Source organism: Xenopus laevis, chromosome 3S (assembly GCF_017654675.1).
Source record: "Xenopus laevis strain J_2021 chromosome 3S, Xenopus_laevis_v10.1, whole genome shotgun sequence".
In the NCBI taxonomy this organism is placed as follows: domain Eukaryota; kingdom Metazoa; phylum Chordata; class Amphibia; order Anura; family Pipidae; genus Xenopus; species Xenopus laevis.
The window spans coordinates 12,620,538-12,639,259 of NC_054376.1; the positions used below are offsets into that span (position 1 = coordinate 12,620,538).

At 41.3% G+C, this 18,722-nt stretch overlaps 1 protein-coding gene across 2 annotated transcripts in view; it reads left to right on the forward strand.

Moving 5' to 3' along the window:
• The first annotated feature begins 12,081 nt into the window (after window positions 1-12,081).
• LOC108712615 (mastermind-like protein 1) overlaps window positions 12,082-18,722 on the forward strand; it is a 43,190-nt gene continuing 36,549 nt past the window's right edge. Inside the window, exon 1 of one of the 2 annotated variants that reach the window (XM_041588009.1) lies at window positions 12,082-13,062. In XM_041588009.1, the coding sequence (XP_041443943.1) occupies window positions 12,733-13,062 (330 nt within the window). In that variant the 5' untranslated portion in view covers window positions 12,082-12,732. The remainder of the gene's footprint in view (window positions 13,063-18,722) is intronic. The other variant, XM_041588008.1, reaches the window with a different exon arrangement.

Below are 18,722 nucleotides of genomic sequence, written 5' to 3' on the forward strand. Positions count from 1 at the left end.
CATAATATTATGCTGAGTTTTAATAATTAATGCTGCTGTTTTTTGAAATTCAGTATTATTCATTATAGGTGGAACAATGTGGAAGCAGCTGCAGCAGCTCGTTTGACCTTGTTGTTATGTGTTTCCATAAGCTGCTTTAAGTTTTCTAAAGTTAATTGCTTTTTCAGGATGTCAGAATATTGTCAGCCTTGGGATATAATGAGAGGAGACAGGAAAGCTAGTCTGTGTGTGTGCGTTAGAAATACACACAGAGATGGTGAACTGATAACAGCCTGCCTGCTATGCGTTTTCATCCGACAGTCGGATCAATGTAGATGCAATTTCACTAAACCATCCGACACGTCGCATGCATTTAGTCGCATTGCGACGTGTTGGGTCAAAACGCATCATCTAGTCCTGCCCTTAAAGGATAAGTAAACTTTAAAATAAGTGAATGTAAAATTGAATATTGTGTTATTATAAGAATTTTTGCAATGTGCATTCATTATTTATTTTGTTTTTATTCCAGGAAATTAAGGGATACATGTGCTGTTAATATGAATGAATTTTGTTACAACAGCGCCACCTGCTGGTCAGTTTCTGACCAGTCTGACGACCAAATAGTCAAGGAAGTTGTCAGGAGAAAGAAAGAGGTTGCTCTGATGTTCTTCTGCTTAGGAAAAAACATATTTCCTAAGAAGAAGAAAATCAGAGCAGCCTCTTTCTTTCTTCTGACAACTTGCTTGACTACTTGGTGGTCAGGATGGTCAGAAACTGACCAGCAGGTGGCGCTGTTGGAACAAAATTAATTCAGATAAACAGCACATGTATCCCTTAATATCATGGAATAAAAAACAAAATAAATAATGAATGTAAATGACAAAAGTGCTTAGAATAGCACCCTCGTCAATTTTACACTCACCTATTTTAAAGGTTTACTTATCCTTTAAGATACTTTTGTAACAATTTTGAGAAAGCAAATAAGTAATTGTAACAATATAAGATAACAGGTCCCTTGGGAAAAGTTAGACTCACAGCTTAAAGGGCAATTCACCTTCATTAGCAAAACTGTAATTGAAAAAAAAAACACAGAAATATGTTCAAACTTTCATAACCTGCCAAATTTTGTAAAATGAACATGGTCATTTTTTGCCCCTCTTTTTATTTTCCAAAATGTTGGAGGTATGGGAGTGGCTGCCATGTGATTTATTATGCACGAACACTTGTATACTTATGTAATTGTTTGCTGATATATTTTGGTGAATTTGCACAATTACTGTAAATGTTTGAGTGTGCATGGGACTTGTAGGAAGGGAGGTACCTAATTCCTCATTAGTGAAAAGCCAGCAGGTGGCACAAAGGAAATTCCCTTCAAAAGCCAATATAAAGGAGTACAAGAACTAACATCGGCCTAACATCAAAGACAAGACACAAATATTGATTTTGCAGTAGTTAAAATGACAGAAATGATAGATCACATGGGGTATTTTCATTTTAGGGCCCTACTTATGTAAACCTATGAACAACAGGCATCAAACTGACTATGAAGATTTTCATATGAAGATTTTCATCAAACTGTTCAGTGGAGCCCTGCTGACATTTATATATAGCATGTTTTATCTTGATACCTATTATATGCGGGAGATAGGATACTGCAAAGTGGAAGGTTTGATGATATAATAAATAAATATAATAGAGTTGATTTTGCAGTAGCTGAAATTACAAGAAATTTTATGTGGGTTAAAGCTACAAAAAAAATGTTCACCCCAGAAAATCATATATTTTTGGAAAGTACACATTCTTCTGAATCAAGAATGAGCGGCATTCTACTCGAAACTACCAAACAGCAAAGCTTTCCTAAAGTTGTTGATTTTGATTAAATTATTGTAAATCACCTCAAAGTTTCAATTTGCACATGTCGTTGGGTACCAAGATAAAACACACTGAACATGAATGCCAGGGGTCTGGCCAACATGCATAGGTTTATAAATGCCCTAAAATATACCTTGTGCATACCATTTGCATGACATATTTCAACTTCAGCACTGCGAAATATGTTGGCGCTATATAAATACACTTTTAATAATAATAATAATAATAATAATAACTGTCTTTTTGTGTGTGATAAAATCTGCAAACATGTACACCGACCCCTTAAAAATATGAAATTTTTGGAAAGTACACAATCTCCCAAATTCAAAATGGGTACATAAGTCTTTCTTCTCCAAACTACCAAATTGCAAAACATTGCTAAAACTTTGCAGATTTGATGCCATTTCTAAAAATTGCCCCAACGCCACTATTTAACAGCATCTTATCTTCCACAAATCTTTATGTGCCAAGATCAAACAGCCTAAAATGAATGGCAGGCGCAGATTTATGGCAAGTGTACTTAGGTTTGCCTGTAAAGGGCCTCAAAATTGATTTTATGTGCCATATGAGCCCTCAAAATGACGCAGACCCTTATATATTTTTATAAAGTACAAATGCTTCTGAATTTAAAATGAGTATACGTATAGTGTTTTATGCTACTTCTGAAAATCAGCTATATTGGATTTAGATACCCTTTATTAAGGCAGTTCCCTAAAGTTATGGGGGCAAATTTACTTACCTCCGAAAATCCAAAGTTGCGCACAGGTTACCGAACACTTGCGAATTTGCGCTAGCGAAAATACGATCAGCAGTTCGAAGTTACGCTACCGTTCGGTAATTTGCATACGGCGTGCAGTTAAAGTACAATGGGCGTATCTGCTGCAGCACATACATTACACTACACAAGGCCAGGGAACCTTAATAAAATTATATAATGCCCTAAACATGTGCCCACAGTATAGTTTAGGTGCCATATGTAAGGAAATTTAGGGGGGGGAAGGCGGGTACTCCAAAAAAAAATTTCGATCTTTTTTAGCCTATCACCCTGTAAAAAGGAAAAGACGCCAGCATTTTTTTGGGACTTAGAAAAAATTTCAACTTTTTTTGACAAACTCCTATCTACTCCATTGCACTTCGCCAGGTCTGAGGTGGCGAAGGCAAGTCTGGCGATAGAGGTAATGTTCAGTAAAATCAAAAACGTAGTGAATTTGCGTAGTAATGCTCTTTCGCCAGAGCGAAAATTAGCCTGGCGTTAGAGTGCGAAGTTGCTCCAGAGTCTATCTCCTTCGCTAGCGTAATTACGCCAGCGCCCGTTAGTAAATCGGCAAAGTGCCAAAATGAAGTCACGCTGTCGAATTTTCGCCAGCGCTAGCCACTTCGCCCTTTAGTAAATTTGCCCCACGGCTGGCTGACTGGGTCCTAATTTACTGTTGGGAGTTCAATAACTGGCCAGTAGATGCCATCAGCGTTCCCTCTTCTTCTTGGCCATTTTAAATGTGTGTTCATATTTATAAAAACATTGTGCTCAGGTCAGAATGAATACAAAATATTTTATTTTCACACAAAATTCTTTGTGTGCACCATAATTTGCTGTGTCCTCTAAATTTATGTGTGTGCACATGAGTACTCGGCTTCAAGGGATCAATGTCATCATTCTGGTCTATAAAAGGAAAAGTCAACCATTTGCACTACCTTTTTGTATATATGCATATATGACTTTATTTATAAAGCGCTGTAAGCATATGAAGTGCTGCACAATCATACAATGCATATAAAAGTACACACAGGGAGGACAAGTAAGGTAATTGTCAAGGCCGCCGGGAGTGCGAAGAGACGCGTCTGCTCCCGGCCGCCAAGAATCCAAAATGGATGCGCCCAGTCGGCCCACATGGGATACGTGGCCAACACCGACGCATGCGTAAACACGCATGCGCAAACAGGCCACCGCAAGCACGCCGGCGTAAGGACGCCAGTGACGTCACTATGGCGCCAAATTCAACTATAAAAGGGCGCCCAGGATGCCAGAAGGCCGCCCAAGAATAGGTTCTGCTACCCTGAACCTGGGTTCCTGTTTTCCTGTATCCTGATTCCTGCTCCTGCCTTGGTTTTGACCCTCTGCCTGGACTCTTGTTATTTGATCCTGATCTGCCTGCCACTGAACTCTTGCCTGGACTCTGACCTTCCGCTCGCTTAACCCTTTGGATACCGCGACCTTGCTCCCTCAGGTGGGCTTCCTCCTTGATCCAGACTACCTCCCTGGAGGGAGCTCCCGGCTCCCTGACAGTAATAAATACAATACATATAAATAAATAAATACACAGAGCTTAAGTGCCATGTGGTAAGAGAGACAGTAGGAAGGAGGTCCCTGCCCCATAGAGCTTACAGTCTAAGTGGGTGAATAACATACAGACACAAAGTGGAGGGCAAAAATGTACAAGGTAAAAGCTTTGTCCCTAAAGTGCCAAGACTAGACTAATTTTCAAGTGTTCCAAAAAGTAGAATCTGGGCTTTTTTCCTGAAGCAATTTAGAGAGTATGTCTTACCCTGGAATTAAAGGATGGAATTCCAGAGCTGAGCAACAGCAAGACAGAAAGGTTTAAAAAGAGAGGTGGCAGTGGATATGGATACTGTAAAAAGATGGTCTCTGAGAGGGGCGGAGGAGACAGGGAGGAACGAACATTGAGACAAGTGAAACGATGTAGTGACAAGCAGCGGAGTGAAGGGCTTTGAATGTTAGCAGAAGGATTTTATATGCTATCCTCTGCTTAACAGACAGTCATGCTAAAGATTTTACCTGGGTAAAGAGAGAGCAGGTGGATCCTGGTAGCAGAGTTTAAGACTGATTGCATGGGAGAGATGTGGGAGTCAGGGTTAGTAGGAGATTACAATAGTCTAAACCGGAGAGGATAAGGACATGGATTTGTGTTTTGGCTATTATTTGTGAAAGCAATTGACATTTCTTGAAAATACTACAGAGGAAAAAAAGTCAGGTTTTGGCAGTAGTACTGATATAATTAGAGAAGTAAAGGGACTGGTCAGAGATGACCTTGGGGCAAGGATGAGTAGGGCTAGGTTTTGGCAGCAATACAATGAGCTCAGTTTTAGCTAGGCTGCGTTTGATGTGGCATTAGTTCATACAAGAGGAGATAGCTAGGATGAAGTTTGTGATCTGGGTCTGAACGTGAGTGGTTAGTGAAGGGGTATTTGTATGTCATTGGCATAGGTAATAATTAAGGCCAAATTAAGATATAAGGTCTCCTAAAGAGACAGTGTACAAGGAGAACAACAGTGGGCCGAGAACAGAACTCTGAGGCACCTCCAGGCTAAGCTGAACTGGGGAAGAGGATTTGTTAGCAAAAGTAACATTGAAGGAGCAATTGAAGAGATGGTATGAAGAGAACCAGGGTGCAGCTCAAATTTGCATTAGAACCACGTAGTCAACAATTTTAAAAGCAGAAGATAAGTCAAGGAGAATGAAAGGTAATGTCCCTTTGCCTTGGCAGCCTGGAGATTGTTTGCAACTCTACATAAAGCAGCCTCAGCAAAGTGTGCAGGTCAAAAGCCAGAGAGTTAGTAATATGAGAAAAGACAAGATGTTCGAAAAGTTTAGAAGATAGTGGGTTGTTGCTGTGAGAGGGCTGCAAGTTTATCTCTTGGGCCTGGAGAGCAAGGGGGCTAGGGGTCAGGGGGTGCATAAAGATCAGACTCATTGGAGCTATCCAGGCCCAGATTTTTGGCAAAGCAGCAACGTTTCAGGAGCAGCATTTCGCCCACTTGCCAGTTATACACTCCATTGCGGCTCCTGCTTATTAGGTAAAGAGCGATAGGGTGCATGAGCGGGTTGATCCTCAATGCTCCTAGTGATTGCATGCATGCGTGCACCGGGTTGGATGACCAGCCGGGGACATGATAGCAGCCTGGCCTAGGGGTGCAGTGATTTGAAATCCTGCACTGGAGCTATCTTGGGGGCCAACACTGAAGAACCAAAGTTCTTCAAAGGGGAATGTTAGGGTTGCCACCTTTTTAGGTGGAGTTTAGCAGCCCATAGGGGGTTATTGACAGAAGGAGTGATTTGTGATGTCATAGGGGTAGATTGATTCAGAAAGGGGTGTGCCCATTACATCATGGGTGGCTCAAGGATGTACGAAGAAGAGAAAAAGATAAGGATTCTGGGTGGATCAGGGGCTGAATTTATCTGTATTACAAATTTACCTGCTACTACATTGACTGTAAATTTTTAATACCTGCTCCGGCCTTGGCAGGTATTTTACCGGCTAGGTCAGTTAACTTCCAGCTGGGGGGGCAACCCTAGGGAATGTGTACTTTACAAAAAATATATGGTTTTTGGCGTAAGTATACTTTTTGTGGCTTTACCCCATGTAAAATGCAGTCAATATGATGCTTTTTCAATAGACGAAGTGACATCCAGGACAATTTATATGCAATAATTCATCTTTGAGGTCTCTGCATGCCAGATACTTTGGTTATTGCATGCACAATTGTTAATCCTAAACCATACGGCAATGGGTATTGGAATTTGTGGGGGACATGAAGCTTTCCAAAACTTGTATTTTCACTAATAAAATATGTTTCTATCATCTATATTGTGGAAAATAGACATTTTTAGACTTTTTCGGTATTTAGAGCACTAAATATTGTTCCAGAATTAGAGCAGATTCATAAAGCAACAGGTTGTCCTGGGAAAAAAAAAGTATAGTTTTTCCTATGTAAACGTGTCAGGGCCTGAAGGCTCCGTTAGGATTTGCTGACCAAGGAGGAAGCAGCAGGTTCCAACACAGTTCACAGTATCCAATGGGTTTAAAGAAGGAGAAAAGTCAAATCCAGGCCAAGGTCAGTTCAGGCAGCAAGGTTCTTAGTCAATATAACAGGCTGAAGTCAATAACAGGAATCAAGGTGAAAAGAAGTATATCATACCCATAGGGTTTCCATCTTTTTTGGAAAAAAATACCTGCCTTCCTATATATTTATCTTTTATTTTTCCCTATTAATAGCATTGGACTCAACCATCATTTTTACCAGCCAGGCCGATAAAATACACACCCAGGAACACAATAAGTTGAACCTATAATTAGGCAAGGTCTGCAATGCTCTGGCATGTTTTATAGACAGATTTTTGCGCCAAAGCGAGTGTGATGACATCACACGCTGAGGTTGCGTGTTGACGCTGCATGTTTTGACGCATTGGTGTCAGAACGTGGCAACGTGCCACGTGGGTATCCTGGGCACTGCCATCTTGCCCATGGCGCTGCAGCGGACCGGAGCGCCGGCTGACTTCCCTCACCAAATGGAAGGTCCCACCCCCAGGAAATTCCCATAAAGTGGAGGCACAACATTTTTTTAAAAAAACCTCTGTCACTTTGTGCAAATGAAATGTGAAATTCTGTTGGCAAGTAAAATGTTAAAATGGTTTTGCTAACGGTAGACTGGGATTTTAATCATATAACCTTGATTTAAGTAACTTATTGGGATAAGATATTATTCATATTGCTCAAAAAGGCCAGGGCATGAGCGCTGAATCATTTTGTTGTACAACGCTGAGGAAATATGTTGGCATTTTAGAAATAAGCATGAATGGATATAACAATCAGTACTAAACACATATTGTGAAAACATACCTTTTTTTTTTTTTAAATCAGCTTTTAAATCAGCACAAGCCTGGAAAGTTTAAAGGGATTCTTTCATGTTTTTATGATGTAATTTTTATTTCTAAATTACACTGTTTACACTGCAAATAATTTACTCTACGATATAATTTAATTCCTGAACCAACAAATGTATTTTTTTAGTTGTAATATTGGTGTGTAGGTGCATCTCAGGTCATTTTGCCTGGTCATGTGCTTTCAGAAAAAGCCAGCACTTTAGGATGGAACTGCTTTCTGGCAGGCTGTTGTTTCTCCTACTCAATGTAACTGAATGTGTCACAGTGGGACCTGGATTTTACTATTGAGTGCTGTTCTTAGATCTACCAGGCAGCTGTTATCTTGTGTTAGGGAGCTGCTATCTGGTTACCTTCCCATTGTTCTGTTGTTAGGCTGCTGCGGGGGAAAAGGGAGGGGATGATATCACTCCATCTTGCAGTACAGCAGTAAAGAGTGACTGAAGTTTATCAGAGCACAAGTCACGTGACTGGGGGCAGCTGGGAAACTGACACTATGTCTAGCCCCATGTCAAATTTTAAAACTAAAGGGATCCTGTCATCGGAAAACATGTTTTTTTCAAAACGCATCAGTTAATAGTGCTACTCCAGCAGAATTCTGCACTGAAATCCATTTCTCAAAAGAGCAAACAGATTTTTTCATATCCAATTTAGAAATCTGACATGGGGCTAGACATTTTGTCAATTTCCCAGCTGCCCCCAGTCATGTGACTTGTGCCTGCACTTTAGGAGAGAAATGCTTTCTGGCAGGCTGCTGTTTTTCCTTCTCAATGTAACTGAATGCGTCTTAGTGGGACCTGGATTTTACTATTGAGTGCTGTTCTTAGATCTACCAGGCAGCTGTTATCTTGTGTTAGGGAGCTGCTATCTGGTTACCTTCCCATTGTTCTTTGATTACTCAGCAAGTTCAGTTGTTTTTAGATTGACCTATGCTAGATATACCATGACCTGGATGAATGAAAATCTTCATAGTCATATTGCCATTCATTTTGGAGAGAATACTCTAAAACTGGTTCAGGAATATCAAAAAACAGCAGAAAAGTGGCAGACTATCAAAACCATATACGCTTTAATCTCAGATGCCGACATCAGAGACTCACCCCTTGTAGCCTGCGTCTGGGTTCCACAGAAAAAAAGTCACAGAGCCAACAAGATTTTACAAAAAGCCCAAAAACATCTACAAAATGAACTAGTCAGACAGATCAACTTTACCATTGATGCCCTTAAGCAGAAAGTCGAACATCTGAAATGGAATCTGGCAAAAGAGCTGCCGGATGGAACTCTGGAAAGGGTGGTTGTGTTCGTTGAACATGCACAGATTGCCCAACACATTAAGAGTAAGGAGCGACAAATAAGCAAATTCACCACATTACTGTCATGAAGCAGCAGTTGGAAAAGGACTGAAGAATTAACCTGGAGGCAGACAGATGAGACACCAAAGAACACCAAAGACACTTGGGTTAGGAACCTATCAGATAGGGTACTAACCCAGTCTGAAAGGGATGTGTTAGCCAAGGGGTTAAACTATGCAGTGACACCACAACACATACCAGTAGTTGAACTCATCACAGCCACTATGAGTCTGCTATCAAAAATAATAACTTAAAAAAGGAAGAAGCAGAACAACTCAGGCTAAAAGTGTCAGCTGCTTTGTCAAGTGCCAGAACACCTCCCTCTAACCTTACTACAGAAGAGAGGAGAGCACTCAGCTCTCTGAGTAAGGACCCGAACATCACTATCCTGCCAGCAGATAAAGGGAGATGCACAGTTGTGCACAACACAACTGACTATGACTGCAAGATAACCACTCTGCTCAGTGATAGTAATACATATGAACCCTTAGGGAAAGACCCAACCAGTGGCTACAAGAAAAAGGTGATCGGTTGCCTACAACAACTTGAAAAGGAGAAAGCAATTGATCGAATTTTATACCACCGTCTGTATCACAGGGAAGCCACATCATGCTTATACGGACTCCCCAAGATACACATAAGCATAAATTCAGTGACATACAGCATTGCAAAATTCTTGGCTAACATCTTAGCCCCGTTGGTAGGCAATACAGTGCATCATATCCAGAATGCCAAAGAGTTTGTAACCAAGATTCACAGCATTACACTAGAGGCAGAAGAAACAATGGTGTCATATGATGTCACTTCATTGTTCACATGTTTACCTACGACAGAGGCGATTGAGACTGTAAGAAATCGACTGCAACATGATAACACCCTCAGTCCCAACCAAGTTTGTTTGATGCTAGATTTGTGCCTTAACACCACATACTTCAAGTACAAGAACCTTTTTTATAGACAGAAACATGGCTGTGCAATGGGTTCTCCATTCTCTCCCATTGTAGCAAACTTGTACATGGAGGAAGTGGAAAGGAGGGCCTTACTTACTTTCCAGGGAACTACACCGACTCACTGGTTCAGGTATGTGGATGATACTTGGGTTAAAATCAGATCCAATGAAGTGGCGGCCTTTACAGAACACATTAACTCAGTGGACAATAACATCAAGTTCACAAGGGAAGATGTCCACGAGAACAAACTTGCTTTTTTGGACTGTTTGATATGTAGCCAAGAGGGGGGTAACTTGAAGACGGAAGTATACAGGAAACCCACTCATACGGATCAATATCTGTTGTTTGATTCCCACCATCCACTGGAACACAAACTGGGTGTCATTCGAACCCTGCACCACCGGGTGGAATGTGTGGCAACTGATACAGAGTCCAAAGACAAAGAGCAAAAACATCTCAGAGGAGCTTTGAAAGCGTGTGGCTACCCAGAATGGGCCTTTGTCAAAACAGCAGCAACCAAGCCCAACAGGAACACCAATAGAAATAACCACCCGGAGACACATAGTAGGCGAAACATAGTCATCCCATATGTAGCTGGAGTGTCAAAGAAACTCAGGAGGATTTTCAACAGACACCATGTCCCTGTGTTTTTCAAACCTAGCAACACACTGAGACACAAACTGGTACACCCAAAGGATCCAACACCAAAAGAAAAACAAAGCAATGTGGTATACGGAGTCCAGTGTAGTGAGGAGTGCACAGATCTATACAATGGGGAGACAAAACAACTGCTCTCCAAGCAAATGGCTCAGCACAGGAGGGAGAACTCTACATGGCAAAACTCAGCTGTCTTTCTACACTTAAAAGACAAGGGACACTCCTTTGAATATAGCAAGGTCCAAATATTGGATAAAGAAGACTGCTGGTTAGAACGAGGTGTGAAAGAGGCGATGTCAAGGTGGAGAGACCATCTCTGAACAGAGGTGGGGGCCTTCGACACCACCTGTCTGCTACATACAATGCTATTCTAACATCTGTACCCCGGCAGATTCAGAACACTTCACACATCCATTCATGCAACTCTCACAAGTAACACCTGTATCTAGGAGTTGCATAACACATTGGATAATCCTATCACAACTACACAGAATCAATACCTCTGTGAATTTCTTCAGATGTCACCTCTTTGAAGAGTTACAATGTGCCATTGTAAATGGATTAGTGGAAGAGTTTATATGCCGAAAACTTCCCACACCAGTCAGTTGAACTGAAGAAGCTGCTCGGATGAGTAGTGAAACGTCTTCATTGATTACTCAGCAAGTCCAGTTGTTTTTAGCTTGACCTATACTAGATACATTGTTCTTTTGTTTGGCTGCTGGGGGGAAAAAGGGAGGGGTGATATCACTCCAACTTGCAGAACAGCAGTAAAGAGTGATTGAAGTTTATCAGAGCACAAGTCACATGACCAGGGGCAGCTGGGAAATTGACAATATGTCTAGCCCCATGTCAGATTTCAAAATTGAATATAAAAAAATCTGTTTGCTCTTTTGAGAAATGGATTTCAGTGCAGAATTCTGCTGGAGCAGCACTATTAACTGATTCATTTTGAAAAAAAAAAATTCCCCACGACAGTATCCCTTTACATATAAAAAAAATCTGTTCTGTCTTTTGAGAAACAGATTTCAGTGCAGAATTCTGCTGGAGCAGCTCTATTAACTGGTGCATTTCGAAAAAAAACAGCTTTTTCCCATGACAGTATCCCTTTAAAGCCTAAATATAACAGCAGCCCAGCATTGTGTTAAGATCTGTTTTATTAATCAGAAGAAACTGCCCCTTTCTTCTATTTTTAGTGCCTCGACAGAATCTAAGCCAATAGACATAAGCCAATCACTTGTTTTTGCTTCTGAGCTTGGTAAGCAAGAGCAACTACAGGGAGGCGTTTCTAAACGCAGGCTCCTCCCTCCGACGTGTTTTGCTTCAGAGCTTGATAAACTACTAGAGGAACTTCAGGGAGGCGTTTCTAAACGCAGGCTCCGCCCTCCGACGTGAGCCAATCACTTGTTTTGCTTCTGAGCTCGGTAAACTTGAGCAATTTCAGCGAAGCGTTTCTAAACGCAGGCTCCGCCCTCCGACGTAAGCCAATCACGAATATTTTGCTTCTGAGCTTGGTAAACTACTACAGATACTTCAGGGAGGCATTTCTAAACGCAGGCTCCGCCCTCCGACGTAAAACCAATCACGAATAGTTTGCTTCTGAGCTTGGTAAACTAGAGCAACTTCAGGGAGGCATTTCTAATCGCAGACTGCGCCCTCTGACGTACACCAATCTCTAATAATTTGCTTTGAACTTGGTAAACTACTAGAGCAACTTCAGGGAGGCATTTCTAAACGCAGACTGCGCCCTCTGACGTAAACCAATCACTAACAATTTGCTTCTGAGCTTGGTAAACTACTAGAGCAACTTCAGGGAGGCGTTTCTAAACGCAGGCTCCGCCCTCCGACCTAAGCCAATCAGCGCTGCTCGCTTTCGATTGGTTTTCCGCATTCTCATCCATTTCTGTGAGGGCAAACACTGCTCCCGAAGATCCGTTTACAAAACACCGACGTCACTGCGCTGACTCCTCCCGCTCGAAGCGTTTATTGGTCGGGTCCTCTGCCTATCATTGTGACGCTCGCAGCCCTTTCCTCTGCAGAGGAAAAAAAAAAAGTACTTTCAAGATGGCGGACGCTGAGATAACAATGGCAAGCGGGCGGCGGCGGAGGCGTTAGGGGCTGCGAGGCGGGAGAGGAACGGATGCACGCGATTTTGTACGCCGAGCAGATTTAGAGGACTGCCATTTTAAGAGGCCCCGGGTATGATAGTGGAATTCCCGGAATAGTCCGTCTTCACCTCTCCCCACAGATGGCGGATTTTGTGGTCCCCCGACACAGCGCCGTGATGGAGCGTTTGCGCCGACGCATAGAACTATGTCGGAGACATCACGGTACGTGCGAGTCGCGTTACGAAGCCGAGGCTGGGGAGAGGCTGGAGCTGGAGAGGCAACACACGTTCCAGTTACACCAGCGCTGCCTGCAGACCAAGGCCAAGAGGGCCGGCAAGCAAAGACAGACGCAGCCTATTCCTAATACGGAGTCTGGAGCGGCCAGGGGGAATCCGAGCACAAGCGGCAGCCTGGAGACTGATGGAGCAGGAGGCAGCGGAGATCAGTGTAGGAACAGCACTCTCATCGCGGTAAGACAGGCCTGGGATTGTTCATTCTCTGGCCTCTCCCTGCTCGAGTCATGGCACTGATTTCTCTTCAACTTCTGCCTCTTTACTTTTACTTTCCCACGATTTTATCCCTGTTGCTTCTATTAGACAAATACTGTCACTTCTCAGGCTTTTACACTGATTAAGGGGCTGCTTCTCCTTTAAGGTAACTTTTATTAGCCTACAGAACGGCCAATCCGAAGGCACCTTTTCATTATTTAGTTTTAGTTATTTATAGACTCTTTCGTGGGTCGCCGACCCCGTCTAAAAAAAATTGCCCGGTAAGGCTCCAAATGTATTGTTGTTGTTTTTATTACCGCTCCTGTTCATATTCCAGTCGCTTATTCAGATTAATGCATGGTTGCTAGGGTCATTTGGACCCTAGCAACGAGATTGTCTAAGGTGCAAATTGAAGAGCTGCTGAATAAAAAGCGAAATCACTCAAATGCCTTCAATAATAAAAAAAATGTAACATTACTTTTTATCACTGATCCATCTCCTGTACGTATTCCAGTCGCTTATTCGAATCCATGCATGGTTGCTAGGGTCGTTTGGACCCAGGCAAACTGATTGTCTAAGATACAAATTGAAGAGCTGCTGAATAAAAAGCAAAATCACTCAAAAACCTTCAATAATAAAAAATGTATCGTTACTTTTTATTACTGATCCATCTCTTGTACGTATCGCTTATTCAAATCCTTGCATGGTTGCTAGGGTCGTTTGGACCCTAGAAACCTGATTGGCTAAGCTGCAAATTGAAGAGCTGCTGAATAAAAAGCAAAATCACTCATAAACCTTCAATAATAAAAAAAGTATCGTTGGTTTTTATTACTGATCCATCTCCTGTACGTATTCCAGTCGCTTATTCGAATCCATGCATGGTTGCTAGGGTCGTTTGGACCCTAGCAACCAGATTGGCTAAGATGCAAATTGAAGAGCTGCTGAATAAAAAGCGAAATCACTCAAAAGCCTTCAATAATAAAAAAAATTTATTGTTCCTTTTAATTACTGATCCATCTCCTGTACGTATTCCAGTCGCTTGTTGGAATCCATGCATGGTTGCTAGGGTCATTCCAATCCTTTTCCCGTCTCTTGGCTTGTACATAAAAAAATCTCACAGGTATAAAAGTGAATCTGCGTCTATGGCAACAGAGAAAACAGACACCAGAACAAAAATATGACGTAGTATGTTCAGATTTGTCTAAATGACACCGTGTCTCATGTCAGTTCCCCTTTAAAAAAACTTTTTTTACTTCTCCAGAGCCTGCATATAAGCTTATTCCAGAAGCCTCCACTGACTTTGGCCAAAGTGACGGCGTACAAGATGGCAATTTCTTTATTGCGTATAATATTCAGTCGTATTCTCTCCTTTTCCAAGAAGTAAACTTCATGCCCCAATATGGAAATACAAAGACCTCATAGCGTAATACTGTTTTATTAAAGGGGTTGTTCACCTTTACATTAACTTTTAGTATGATGTACAGAGTGATATTCTGAGACAATTTGCATTTGGTTTTTATTTTTTGAGTTATTTAGCAACATTCCAGTTTGCAAATGTCAGCAATCAGATTGCTAGGGTCTAAATTAACCTAGCAACCATGCATTGATTTGAACGAGAATATTGAATATTAACAGGGGTGGGTCGTAAAAGAAAGGGGAATAATAAAATGTAGCCATAACAATACATTTGTAGCTTTAAAGAGTATTTGTTTTTATACAGGGTCAGTGACCCCCTTTTGAAAACCAGAAAGAGTCAAGAGAAGGCAAATAATTCATAAAATATTAAAAATTAAGAGAGAAGACCAATTGAAAAGTTGCTTACAATTGGCCATTCTATACATATTAAATGTTAACCTGAAGGTGAAGCACCCCTTTAATACGGATAAAAACTTTAAAATATTGCTCTCACATTTGTTTTCATGAGGATAGTCACCCATATACAAGTCTTTCAGCAGGTTTCTCCCGATTTTAGTCCAGAGAGAAGAGTTTGGCCTCTGAGGTAGCTGATTGGCTCAGCGAAACGCATCAGGCGGAGGTGACAACACTGCAAGCTGCAGGGGAGAACCATGAGGGAGAGGGTGACACCGGCAAAACTCTTCTCTCTGGATTAAAACGGGGAAACCTGCTAAAAGACTTGCACATGGGTGACTATCCTCATGAAAACTGTTTTTTAAGAAAGTTTTGATGGTCTTCGAACATATGGTGTTATTTAGAGAAATATGAAGATACTACACCATATTTTTGTTCTGTTTTCTCTGTTGCCATAGGCACTGATTCGCTTTCATACCTGTGAGATGTCTAACCTTGTACTACTCTCTCTCCCTGAGCCTCTCGTACCAACTTTCAGTCTTTACATCTGCTGTTGAACTTCACCTCCCAGCAGTGTTTATAACCCAGGAACATCGGGAAAGTTTGAGGCTGAGCATCTTTCATTATTGGTGGCGTTCTAGCAGTTGGTCAACTTCAGCATCTCTTGCACTAGTCAATTGGGGAGTTTAGTAGCCACTCCAGAAACCTCGATTCCTGTCATTTAGTTGCAGAGTTTATCACTAGTGAAACCGAGTCAACAAGCAATAAATCACAGAAATTCGATTGTCGGCAGTCACCAGTCCGTAACACCATAAAGTAGAATCCAGGAGCCCAAAGCTTAAAAAGTACAGTTTTTATTTTACTTATGTATAAAAAAAATGAAAAAAACCCTTACGCGTTTCGTGTCACTCAAGGACACTTAATCATAGGCTTAATGATTATATGGTATATGGTTAAGTGTCCTTAGGTGACTCGAAACACGTAAGGCTTTTTTTTTTTTTTTTTTTATACATAATGTAAAATAAAAACATTTTGTACTTTTTAAACTTTGGGCTCCTGGATTCTACTTTTATGGCGTTCCTGACTGGTGCCTGCTGACAATTTACTCCCCCTTTTGCTGAAGTTCTGGGGCATGAGCACCCTTACCCACCATTGAAAGATGTAAGCTTATCTGATAATGCAAAGATTCAAGCTTCTTCTTTTGGTTTGGAAATACATTAACAAGCGATAACACTGAATTAAAAAGTATTCCAATGAGTGTTAAGGGATTGGTTCGCCTTTGAATGAACTTTTAGTATTTTATAGAATGGCCAATTCTAAGAAAGTTTTTAATTGGTCATCATTAATTGTTTTTGAAATCTTTGCCGCCTCCTTCTTGCTCTTTCCAGCTCTTAAATGGGGGGTCACTGACCCCATCTGAAAGGCTACCGATGCATTGTTATTTGTTTATTACTACTCTTTCTATTCAGGCCCTCTCTTATGCATATCTTAAGGTGGCCATACACGGGCCGATAAAAGCTGTCGACAAACCGAGTCGGCAGCTTATTGTCCCGTGTATAGGGGCCCCGACGGGCTTCCCCGATCGAGATCTGGCCGAAAGTCAGCCAGATCTCGATTGGATGGGACTAAAAATCCCGTTGGATCGCGGCCGCATCTGTTCGTTGATGCGGTCCCACAATCCGACCTCCCGTTCGTTAGAATCCGATCGTTGGGCCCTAGGGCCCACGATCGGATCAGCCCGATATTGCCCACCTCAAGGTGGGCATATCGGAGAGAGATCCGCTCGTTTGGCGACATCGGCAAACGAGCGGATCTCTCAGTGTATGGCCACCTTTAGTCTCTTATTCAAATCAATGTGTGGTTGCCAGGGTATTTTGGACCCTAGCAACCACTGCTGAAATTGCAAACTGGAGAGCTGCTGAATAAAACGCTTTACTCTTTTTATTAAAACTTGATTTCAAGCTTGGAATTCATAAATAAGCACCTGCTTTAAGGCATCTGAGAGCAACATTCAAGGGGTTGGAGAGCAACATGTTGCTCACGAGCTACTGGTTGGGGATCACAGCTCTAGCTCATACTAAATGTGAAAATTGAAGGTTAAAATCCCCTTTAATATAGTCTAAAACTGCTGGGCATGGATGGACTTTTATTATTGGTTATGGTCAGTGTGGAATGGTAGCTCTTGGAACAATACTGTTGCAATTTCACTGTAACCATTGAGTAATGTACAGTCATTGTCGTGTTATTACCAGTTTATTTCTGATTCGTGTATTGGATCTTATTGGCTGACTCTGAACTGCAACACTTTGTATTCTTTGCTAGCAAAGGCTGTTGGGAGAAAGTATAGTAACAAGCTGCATGTGGTTCATCCATTTTTCTGCAGTGCAGGACTCTGCAGCCTGTGTTAGCTTGCACCTGCTTCTGAAACACATTGTATTAGGGGTAGAATTGGTTTATCACACGTTGGTAAATATGCCCGACCCAGTTGCGTCACTGAACTTTACAGTGCCCTGTTGAGGATCCACTGCATGATCACTGATTTCATTGCAGTCATGTGACCCACATCTTTTAGACTCCAATAAAAGCATAGTTCTCATTTGTTGCACTGTACATGAGGAAATAGCAACAGGTATGGGATCTGTTATCCAGAAAGCTCCGAATTACATACTCCCGTAAACTCTAATATCTAAATAAACCATATTTTCTTTAAAAAAACAAAAAACCCTTTTCTCTGTAATAATGAAAGGTTGGCTTGTACTTGATCCAAACTAAGATATAATAAATCCTTATTGGAGGCAAACCCAGCCTATTGAGCTTATTTAATGTTTACATGATTAACTTGTAGACTTAAGGAAGGAGTGCTTGTACTTTAATAAAGCGGGGTCTACTTTTAGTGATATTGTCCCATTAGGATCTACATCCATAAAAGCATTAGCATTCTGTTCCATGGAAATTATAACTTAGATTTGTTTATTAAATAGAACAGTATACATTCTCATAAATCAATATTTCCTGTAATAATTTCAATGGAACAGAATGCTAATGCTTTTATGGATGTAGATAATACATAAGATTTGTTTATTAAATATACCAATATACATTCTCATAAATCAATGTTTATTTCTTATGTATTATAAATATCTGAATGAAAACATGGAACAGGAGGGTGATTTAGACAAGCGTTTTGTTGACAGTGTCTTGAAGTCTACTGCTCACCAGCTAAAAGTCTACTGGTAGATCCCAAATTACCTTTTGGACAACCCTGACTTAAGGTATGAAGATCCAAATTACGGAAAGATCCGTTATCTGGAAAACACGTGGTCCTGAGCATTCTGGATAACCGGTCCCATACCTGTACAATGCACATGATCCAAACTAAGCTATAAATAATCCGTATTGGGGGAAAAACAGCCTATTGGGGTTTTTTTTATTGTTTACATGATTTTCTAGAAGATTTAGGGTAAGGACACACGAGGAGATTCAGGGAGATTTTGTCGCCTGGCTACTAATCTCCTTGTCTTTTGAGCAACTATCTCCCTGAACTGCCTTAGCGTTTTTCCCCATAGGCTACAATGAAAAGTCGCCTGCGCTAATGCACACAGGGCGATGCGTTTTCAATAGTTGCCTGAAATTGCCTCACTGAGGCAACTTTGGGCAACTATTGAAAACGCATCACCGTGTGTGCATTAGCGCAGGCGACTTTTCATTGTAGCCTATGTGGAAAAAACGCTGAGGCAGTTCAGGGAGATAGTTGCTCAAAAGACAAGGAGATTAGTAGCCAGGCGACAAAATCTCTATGAATCTCTTAAGGTATAAAGATCCACATTACAGAA